The 10343-nt window shown below is 41.0% G+C and overlaps 1 protein-coding gene across 1 annotated transcript; it reads right to left on the bottom strand.

Moving 5' to 3' along the window:
- Window positions 1-903: 903 nt before the first annotated feature.
- Window positions 904-8263, bottom strand: SMIM28 (small integral membrane protein 28). The gene is made up of 2 exons (XM_033512714.1): window positions 8084-8263; window positions 904-1669 (listed from the first exon to the last, which is right to left on the bottom strand). Exons 1-2 carry the CDS (start codon window positions 8192-8194, stop codon window positions 1271-1273), a joined length of 510 nt encoding a protein of 169 aa, XP_033368605.1. The 5' UTR covers window positions 8195-8263; the 3' UTR covers window positions 904-1270.
- Between the last annotated feature and the right edge of the window lie 2080 nt (window positions 8264-10343).

Below are 10343 nucleotides of genomic sequence, written 5' to 3'. Positions count from 1 at the left end.
GTTGGGTTTTTTTAAGGAATGTGCCAAGTTTGTAAAGCAGGACTGGCTGTTATTGACACCTCCTGACAGTTGTTGAAATCACCAAGTACAAGCCTTTGGGTTTGTTAGTTACACCAAGACTGCACAAGCTGTTAGGACAGTTTCTTCCTTGCAGGTGTCACCTATTCCACCACACTGCATTTGTCTGTGGCTTGCCAACACAACTTTTGAGGCTGTCATGAGCTGTAGCAGCCACCTTCTGTAACAAGAGCATGTCTCAACTTAGTGACAATGCTATCCTGTAAGAAAGAATTGAAGATAACATACATCATTTTCTGAAAGCACATGCATATGCAAACCCTCTGAATCACTGCCACCAACACACTTGAATTAGCCTCACCCTGCCCTAGTGATGAAGGGGAAGGGATTATAATGCATTTTTGGAATACAGACCAGGGGTTTTTTGGTGCACTTGATTTTATTAATTTTTCCCCAACTCCTTTACACACTGCACCAAGTAAGTCACATGGTTTATTATTTTAGACTTGGAAAAGAAGTCAACCGAGTAGTCTGGAATGCTGGGACCTCACAAGACCTTGGCAAGCAGCTTGCAGCAACAGAGTGAGTGTGCTCTTGTATGGAGTCTTCCTCACCCAGAGTAATCAGGTCTTCTCTGGTTGTCCTTATTGTTCAACTGTGAGAAAAGACAGCCTTTATTCACAGTGCACATTTGAACCTTTGGGGACAGTTACTGGAAATTTTGTAGAGGTTATATATTTATTTGCTTTCCTGAGAGCTGTTGTGATCATTCCAGAGCACTGCAGAATGACGTGATGTAAACACACACAGACTGAGTGACTCATCTTGACAAAAACTCATTTAAATATAAACGCATAAAATAGACAAAACCCAAACTGGAATATGTATGTGCTAAAAGCCCTTTTTATGATTGCTGAATCTATAGCATTATTGACATTTTGTTGTAGCCGAGGGATTACAGAGGAAGAGCTTCCCAGCTTTCCTTAAATTTAATCCTTGCATGACATGTTTGTTAACTAGAATCCCCGTGTTCGGACTGGATTTGGTGCTACACCGTGTGTACACTTGCCACAAATGGAAGGTAGAGAATCCTAGGATGAGGTGAAGACACGCACTCCCTGTTACTTCAAGTTTCTTCCTTTATAAATTCATTGGTTTTGTGCCTCATTTGGAATCTTTTCACAAATTTTAAAGGCCATAGCAGTTCTACCTTTGTGCTGCATGCTTCGGCTAAGGTGCTTCCGTAGGAAGTTTATTTGGTGCTGCTGGTCTGCAGCGTGCTCTCTTCGTAAGGAGGCACTGGGTCTGGAGAGAGCTCAATGTGAGCCTCTTCCATGGAAGTCTTCATGGTGGCCTCCTCATACGATGGAGGCAAACACACAGAGAGGAATGTGGCGTCAGGGAGCAGCGTTGAGTAGTGGAAGCTCTGCTCGGTGCTCCAGGGCAGGGCAGAAAGGAAGTTGGACACATCGTGCTCAGGCAGGGCCTCGGGAAGGTCGATGCTGAAGATCTGCCCCTGCTGAGAGGGGTGCTGGCAACGGCGGTACAGGAAGAGCAGCAGGAATGCCAGGAAGAGCATCATGGTGGCAGGCAGTATGATACACAGAAATGGCTCTATGTCGTCTTTGGTTGAACTTGTCTGTTGTCTGCTCTGTAACCAAAGCAAATAGGAAGGGAGTTGGATTGCTGGAGAGCTCTCAATCAGAGAGCAAAACCACTTTCCCCATTGCCACCTTATGACATAGCAGTTGCTTTTCCAAATTCCTTTCTCTGCACTAGTATTCAAGCAGTGTTTTGCAGACTCGTGAGTTCTATTCACTGGCCAGTTAGAGCAAATCACAACCAGAGACAAAAAAAACCCCAGAGAAGTTGCAAAGAGTATTGGGTTTTTAGAAAACCCTGTCTCCAGTGGGGGAAAAACCCCAACAGCCTGGAAGTATATGCAATTTTGTATGACATTTTATTACATTATATTTGTATTACATTTTATTATCTTGGATTATAGCGGGACCAATCAGCTTTGCAGGGGATTGGTCAAGCTTTTAACATTTGGGAGAACATTGAACTGCAGATGAATAAGGCTGGTGATCTACCACCTGGTGTTGTTCCTTTGTGTTTGGAAAACTGTTTAAAGAACAAATATTATGACAGCTCACCCTTTCTAACAGGGCTCATTGCCGACAATACCTGCTCTTTGGGTTGCTCTGACCTCACAGGCCAGTTCCAAATAAAACATGGTGTTTTTATTGGACAGGACAGCTTGGACTGGACCTCTTGAGATTGTTCTGCCAGTGATATAAGATTCATTTTTTCCTGGTTGGTACTATGGAAAAAGAACTTCTGGTATAAGAGAAATAACAGTTGTGACTGCTGTGTCAGCTTTGTTTTCTGTAAAATGTAGCACAAAAGACCTCTGTGCCACAGCTTTTGAATTGTGATGTAGTGTTAACTGGAGTCATAGGCTATGGGAAAAAATCAACAAAGCCATTTGTGCTCTTGTGCTATATTAGCTTTAATTTTAAAATTTAGCATACTTTGTTTCCAGTTTGACTCCACCTCCTAATAATTGGGTCCCATTCAGGGTCTAGACTAGGACAGAAGGAAAACCCAAACCCTGTAATGCTGTTTATCAAGTCATTCCCTTTGTAAGCTCTTGATGAGGTGGCTTTTTCACATTTGCATGGGGAGACTAAACAGGTCGTGGATCAGATTTCCTTTATTTTGAGTGAAGGTGCACATTTAGGCTAGGAGAGCTTGAGTGATTCTCTCCTCAAAGGGTTTGGAAGCAGGGATGCAAACTGGCTGTTTACAGCAATGGCTTTGTGAAAAGGACACTAACTCCAGTGTCTCCTTCGTAGTCTACAAAAACTTTCAGTTCTTCCAGGAATCTCAGTCTTTCTCCTAGCTACAAAATCACACTGTAACCTACATTCAACTGGTTATCTACCAGGCATTTGTCACCTCTTTGCTTTGTTCTCATATTATGAAATTATTGTTATGTAGTCATGCCTAAGAAAAATGAAGTAAATAGGCATTGACTCCTAACAAATAATGTAGGGGAGATTATTGCTTTTCTATTATTTTTCCTAAGGTATTGTAGATCTGAAGCTAAATGCATTGAAGTAATTTTAAAATACACTGGAACATTTGCAGATTAGCTATTAATCTATTTTCCCCCAATGGACTTCTATTTTTAAAAATGCATATTAAAGAACTATTTTTTATTTATTGATAATTTTTATTAAATAATTTCTGGCTGTACAAGCTGTTGTCTTACCTCACCATTCAATGAGTGACAGGAAAGGGCAGAATTGGAACAAATTGTTCCAGCTGTTCTTCCAATGCAGACATTAAATAATTTCTTAAAAATGAGGGGATTTTTTTTTTTTAAGTTTGTTAATGTTTTTTTAGTGTGTCTTATGAGGTGCACAAAACATTTCAAGAGAAAATGAGAAAAAAGCATTCATTATGTTAGTGCACTATGTATGTGGAGACTCACTGATACATTGCTCATATGTTACTGATAGTCTTACAGTAAATACTGAGAGGAGCTGAGCTTACAATGGACAGTGTTATTCATCAGCAGTGAAGAGCTTGTTTTTAAAATCCAAATCTAAGTTTTGGGTTTAATGTGTAGGGAACAGGCTTTCATCCAGTTTAAGGGTTGGTCTTAGGATCTGTGAGTTGTACAGTGTTCTGCTGGTTTGTGAGGACAGACAGCGAGATTGCCAGTGTTTCCTACAAGAGATTAGTAAAAAGTATATAAAGCCCCAATTGTCATTTAAACTCAGTGCAACTTCCCTATAAATTTCACTGGAACTGTATTTGTGTGTTAAATAATGGCCAAGGACAGTGTATCCTTCATGTGCTGGTGGAAGCACAGACAAGAGTCAGGGCTGTAAGACATGGCCTCGTACAAATCCTGGACTTCAGAAGGGAAGGTTAAGCTTGATGGAAGGAATTAACAAATGGTCATGGGTCTCAGGGAAATATGCTTTGCTCCAAAGCCTGGATTGGAACCCAGAGGTCTTGGGCCTTGCAATGAGGTACCCATTAAGAGAAATGTGCAAAATACATTATTGTTGGAGGGAACAACAGTTTGCATCAAATGGACAAAATGGAAGGGGTGCAACTATTTGTAGTAAGAGCTAGCTCAGATGGCCACAGTCTGTGAAGCTGCTACAAAAAGACACCTTGGGTCACTGTCCTGAAAACTCTTCTTGTTTAAAGGCCCTCCAAGAGTAACCTATAGCGCTGCCTCTAAAGTTGCAAAATCAAGTTCTCAAGCCTGAATAAATGCCGGCATTTTTGAAATTTGTGAAATCCTTAATTTGCTCTGCAACACATAAAATTTGTAATTACATTATTGTGCACAAAGTGGCTCCTCAGGGTTGTGATAGATTGCTTAGGGAAGGAGATGAGCACCACAGCAGTGCAGGGTACTCTGTTGCAGGGTGTGTAGAGTATGCAGTGACAGAGTCAGAAGACTGGGAAGGGGGAGGACTGCCTGCTTGTGTGGTAAAGCAGATGTTCTCCTGGGGAGCTGGACTCCTGTCCCTGCTACCAAATGCTCTGGGGAAGGGGCAAGACAGATCAGTGCAGGTTATTCTTGTTGGTTATGCCTCATTTTGAGTGCCTGGGTTGAGATCCTTGGGTATGGTTTGCAGGAACTCTGTATCTGTATTGCTGTCTCTGATGGTGAAAAGGCAGTGCCCTGAACCTGCAAGCACTTTATTGCACTGCGGGATCTGCACAAAAATTGCATATGTTATTACAAAGCAGCCCATATTCTCTTGTACTCCCTCAAGTGGCCAGGTGCTTGGACTAGATTTTCATTGCAAGCCCTTTCCAACTGAACTACTCCTATTTTATCCTATTCTATTTCAAGATAACCACAATAACCAGTGCCTGGTGGCTGTCTATTCAGTAATGTGTGCAAAAGAAGGCATAATAAATTTGTTTCGTTTGTTCTTTTGTTTCATAACTACTGAATAATTGCAAAAGAACACTAAGTGTGCTTTGCTGTGATCTGCAAATTAGTGGCATGTGAAACAGATAGGATTAAGAATTAAGCAATATTATAGAATTAAAATATATGCTGAGTTAGAGGGGACTCACCAGGATCATTGAGCCCTGCTCCTGGCCCTGTGCAGGACACCCCAAGAGTCACACCATCTACCTTCAAGCATTGCCCAAATGATTTTTGAACTCTATCAGGCTGGTGCTGTGACCACTACCCTGGGGAGCCTGTTCCAGTGCCCAACCACCCTCTGAGTGAAATTTTTTTCCTCATATCTAACCTAAACCTCTCCTGATTCAGCTTCATGCTTTTTCTCCATGCTAGCAGGTGACAATAAAGACTGGTTTTATTCAGTCTGTGTTTCAGAGTGCTCATAGCTGTTTAAACACAGCTAATGTTAACACTTTTCTGTCTGGGTGAAGTAATTTGTAGGCAGCTTAGTGTATTACTTGAGCTGAAATAGTTTTTCATAAGTTAATACTGCCCCACAGATGCCCTGAACCTGAACAGGGAGGTATATACCCATTTTGATTCTGCCTCCTGCCAAACATTACATGGATTGATTTTACTTTGAGATGTAGTTCCAAAAGCTGATGGACTTCTTGTATGTATATCTATATAAATATATCAAATGTATTAGGAGACAATTGATCAATATTAGTCCCTCTTTTTCTATTGTGGTTTTATGCCCATTTCTGCAATGACTGCCTAAAGGGCTACTGAAGAATGCTGCAAAGATCTTGACATAAACTCTTGGAAAATCTAATAGGCATTTTAGAAATTACACTAAAAATAGGAATAATTTTAAAACAATGAATCAAGGGTCACTTAAAAAAACCCTGAAATTCTAAACTAAAACTAGTTCTAAACTGACCTAAAACTAACTTCTGCAGTTGAAGCTCTAAAACTAGAAAAGTAACCACTTTTACAGGTGTCAGGAATAGCTGGCAGAACTGGAAACCAACATTTTATAGAAATCAAACTGAATCTCCATTAATTGAAAGTAATACAACTGCAGAACATATTTAAGATAAAATCCTCTACCATTTTACATCTGAAATTTTCCACACCAGGCATATGAAGTGACTGATGGAATTATTAATTGACTGGTTTTTGTTTTGATGCTGCTTCATTGGAGATCAGTGTGCTTTGCTTGTGTCATCACAAGCATTTATTGTCAGGTTTATAAGTCACAAAAATAAGAATCTGACTTCCATCATAAGTTACAGACAAATAAATATGGGAAAACATCCTTTTTAAAAACTGTCCTTCATAGGGTAGTTTGGACATTGTTTATTCTCCTCCCTTTGTTTATGTGTTTGTAGGGACTGAAGCAGAGGGTCAGTTCCCCCAACCACTGAGCACATACTGGCAGTAGTAAAGCCTTTCATTACTAATCTGTCTGCCTCTGTTCTCTTAACATGCTGAGCATGTACAGTTGCCAGCTTACAGATTATGTGACCCATATCAGTTCAGATGAGGTTTTACTCGTGCCTGTTGGTAAAGGAATGAAATGCAGACTGTGGCTGAGTTGTGTGGTGGATCCACGATGAGTAATGGGAAGGGTTTGGAGCTGAAGTGTGTCTGGACAAACCAGGGGTAGTACCTGCCGTGGGAGAGAATCACCCCATAAGCAAAACATAAGGTTAAGGAAAGCTTTTGTGTAAGGATAGAAAAAGGAAAGTTTATTTTGCTTACTGTAATTCCCATTGAAGTGATTGGGTTGTGCTAGGATTTATTATGTTGTTAGTGATTTGCTAGTGTACTTAGAACTCCATTAAAATTATTTGTGTTACTATAGCCCACATTTATACTAATATCTTTTGACTCTGAATCAGGAAACCGATACTTCTGAAATATTTTAAGTGGATTTGGAACAAAGTCTGCTCTAAAGTCATTAGGGTGTGGTCCCCCCATAAATTCTTTTCCAAGCTCTATCCTGCTTCTTGAACCTTATCCATTATTGCTTGTAAAAAGCAAAAACATGTAACTCTGGCAAATAGAAAAACATTTTTATGTGGTTTTGTATCCATTAGTAATGACACGTAATTTAGAAGCGAGCCTGGATTTACACAGAATTTTCAAATACTTGTTGGAATGTGACTCTAGTGATGCTGTTTGTTTCTTACTGTCAGATAAAAGCAACCTCGAGGTGTGAAGACATTGCCATTGCTAACTCTGGCAATGCTACCAGTGAGGCAGACCTTGTTAAAAGCGTGACAACATTCAAATACTACTTTCAGTCCTGTTTTGACACCAACGCACACTCTTAGCCCCATTTATTTTGCAACAGTGTAAAAAAAAAATAAAAAAATATATATATATATGTACTGTTATATATGTCAGCTGATATATATATATATATATATATATATATATATATATATATATACACACACACTGTTATATACTCAGTTATATATATCTATATCTATTTGTATCAGCTGAGTAGTGTGGCCAGTTCCTTTGCTAGTGCAACATGCTTCGGACATTTGCTGAGGAGGTACGAGCACCTTAAATTATTATTTTTGATCAGAGAAACCCTTTTGCTGTTTCCCAGACAAAGGCAGAAGGCAGGCTGTGTTTTCATCTCTGGGGGCTCCCTCCTTGCCCCCACTCGGCTGCATGTGATCCTCTCTCGCAGAAGTAATCAGCGCACAGCTTAGGGAACAAGAGTTCATTGCTGCCTGCTACTGACTCGCAACATCTGCAGAAAGGCTTCGCGGGACCAGCTCCAAAGCGTAAACACGCCTTTAACAGAGAGGAAATCGAGGGTGCCTTACGATTAAAAGAAGTAATTAAACTTCCTTACCTGGCAGGCCACCGAAATTTTTCTGTCTAATGTTTTTCTCTTCCACAAATGTGTTTAAAAAGACTTAACAGGAATAAAGAAATGCTCTGACTCCATGCAATTGAGCAGTAGTGCTTTGATACGCCCCAATACCCAGGGGTTTGCTCTGCGCTCTACACCGAGGCATTACACAGACATACACACACACGCAACCTCAAAGGACATGCCACAGACATCAGCAGAGGGGTACAGACCTGAAGCTCTGTTTCCAGAAGTGGCCCACCTGGTTCGCTGTTTAGCCAGTCGTAGTTTCCCCTGTCAGCATGTCCAAAATTTTTCAAGCTGCTGCCCAAGAGCCACCTCATGCTTTCATTAACCTGGTCTTCTGTCTTCGTGCCTCCACCTTGCCTCGCTGCTTGCAACTGCGTCTCCGCCTCCCAGCCTTGACCCAGCCGGGCTGCTCGCAGCTAATGATCCCTCTTAAATGATATCCCCTTCGCAGCAGAAAAGAAAAAAAAGAAGTTAGACACCCCCTTGTCGTCAGGAAGCCAAGCAAATAGATCTCAGAGCCTCTCTCCACTTCCAACTCAATCTCTCTGGATTTGCTTCGGTGGCCTACATTACCAGCAAAGCTGGCATCAGGTATCTGGGAGCTGGGGCTGATAGCACTCTGATTGGAGCACTCCCTGCATTAGGATTATTAAAAGGGGAATTTGCATGTGAATCTGAGCCCACATGGTCATGACTCCGTGTGGATAAATAACGCTCTAAATTTAGTTATCTAATAAACACTATTTCCAACAAAATAAAAGAAATAAAACCCATGCTTCTATGTTGAGAGTGAAAGGGTAACTGTGGTCCTCCCCTCAGTTACACAGCACAAGGTGGAAGGAACCACAATCCAGGCAGGTTTTTGTTCCCTGTTGCTGAAACATGCAGAAAAGAGAGTGGTTTCTGAGTAGAGAGGCAAGGACACAAGGCTAAATGCTGTACTGAATTATTTAGCAGTGTTAGGATGTAGATGTTAATGATAAATCCAGAGAGAGAGCTCTGCCAGGAAAGCTTTGGTCACTGTGGGAGTGCGTGCTTGCTTCTGGTGTAAGAATGAGTTGTCAGTTCAGTTAAATCAGGTTAACAGCTTCCTAGGATACTTGTTAAATGGCAATTGTTTCCAGTGAGAAGACTCTGTTTATCCACAGAAAGCAACACAAACTTATTCCGCTGATGCGTGGTAACTTCTGAAGGGAGAACTCTTTAACCTGAGTTCAACCTTGATTCAACTTGTGCTGAAAAGCTGGAGGTGTCTTCTGCTGCCTTGCTGTGAGCAGAGGGAAAGGCTATTGCTGAATGTCCCTTTCAACTCTGCACCTGTGCAACTGTGGTGAACTTTTTATGATTTCTCAAGGTTTATCTGTCCAAGCAAAAGTTGTGTCTAGGACTGATGATAGAATCTTGGGGTCTTATTTCTTGCTTGGACTTTTTTTCATCAACTCTTCTTTTAGTTCTCCAGGTCCTAAACATGGATTAACAGGCCTCAGGCTAAAATAGTAAAATATTTCTCCTGATGTCTCAACACCTTTTATAAAAGCAAAAATAATGACTGTCTTTTCCAAACTAGTTTTATGAAAATAAATTCCTTAAGGAGCCTTGAGACTGTGTAGCTTAAATCTATAATATCACATGCAAGCAAGAAACATTCATATACCATCTTAATTAGGGTCTTAGTGCAGCCCCTAAGATTATTAATGCTATTTTTAAAAGCTTGCTATAAATTTGCCTTGGGACTGTGCATGAATAATGAGGAGACGTAAAAAATTATGTCTCCTTACAGTATAAACACCTGTTTGGCATCCTTAGATTCTAGTTGATGAATTTTAGCCAAGAAAAATAAGGTGTGCACTTTTAGAGACTCACTGACCTGATTTGTCAAGCGCTGCTTTGAGTACTTGACCTCTGGAAAATGTGTAAGAATGATTTAACTTTGTGGAGCTGAGGCCGAATGGGAATTCGGGGAAATGCAGCGCCTTTTGTCAGGCAGGAAATTAGAATATAAAGTAATGATTGTCCCTCTGGCTTTTTATATCATCAGTGGACCCAGCAGCAAGATTAGTGAGCGTGATTGGGATATCCTCTTTCTGCTGCCAGGGGTCAGGTGCCCATTTGCTGCACTGCCTTTGTAGAGCAGATCTGCCCTAGTGCAGAACTGAAACAGAGCCATTCAAGACTGGGTTTGTGATGGCAAATCTGTTGCAGATTTTTGCCAGCCCTGTGGGGCTCACAGATGTCTGTTTTTCTTTCTCACATGGAGTTCATAAATACCATTGTAGCTTGGGGCATGCTGTAATGTGAAAGCTGGGGCAAAGAGGCTCATCCCTAATTCCAAGCCCTTGGCCAGATGTCAGGCTTGCCACTTTGAAGTGTGGGTTGGGTTTAGAGATCATCAGATCTTGACATGGACAAAATGTCCTATTCTCCTCCTCCACTGGCTTTGTTCTTAGAAACAGTTTGATGTAG

Source organism: Parus major, chromosome 3, assembly GCF_001522545.3.
Source record: "Parus major isolate Abel chromosome 3, Parus_major1.1, whole genome shotgun sequence".
NCBI classification, from domain to species: domain Eukaryota; kingdom Metazoa; phylum Chordata; class Aves; order Passeriformes; family Paridae; genus Parus; species Parus major.
This window is presented reverse-complemented; position numbering and strand designations above follow the sequence as displayed.

Coding starts and splice junctions, on each gene's coding strand:
- SMIM28 (XM_033512714.1), bottom strand. CDS start 8,194: ATGAGGTGGCTCTTGGGCAGCAGCTTGAAAAATTTTGGACATGCTGAC. Junction 1,670..8,083: donor TTCTGGAAACAGAGCTTCAG/GTCTGTACCCCT, acceptor CTTTGGTTACAG/AGCAGACAACAGACAAGTTC.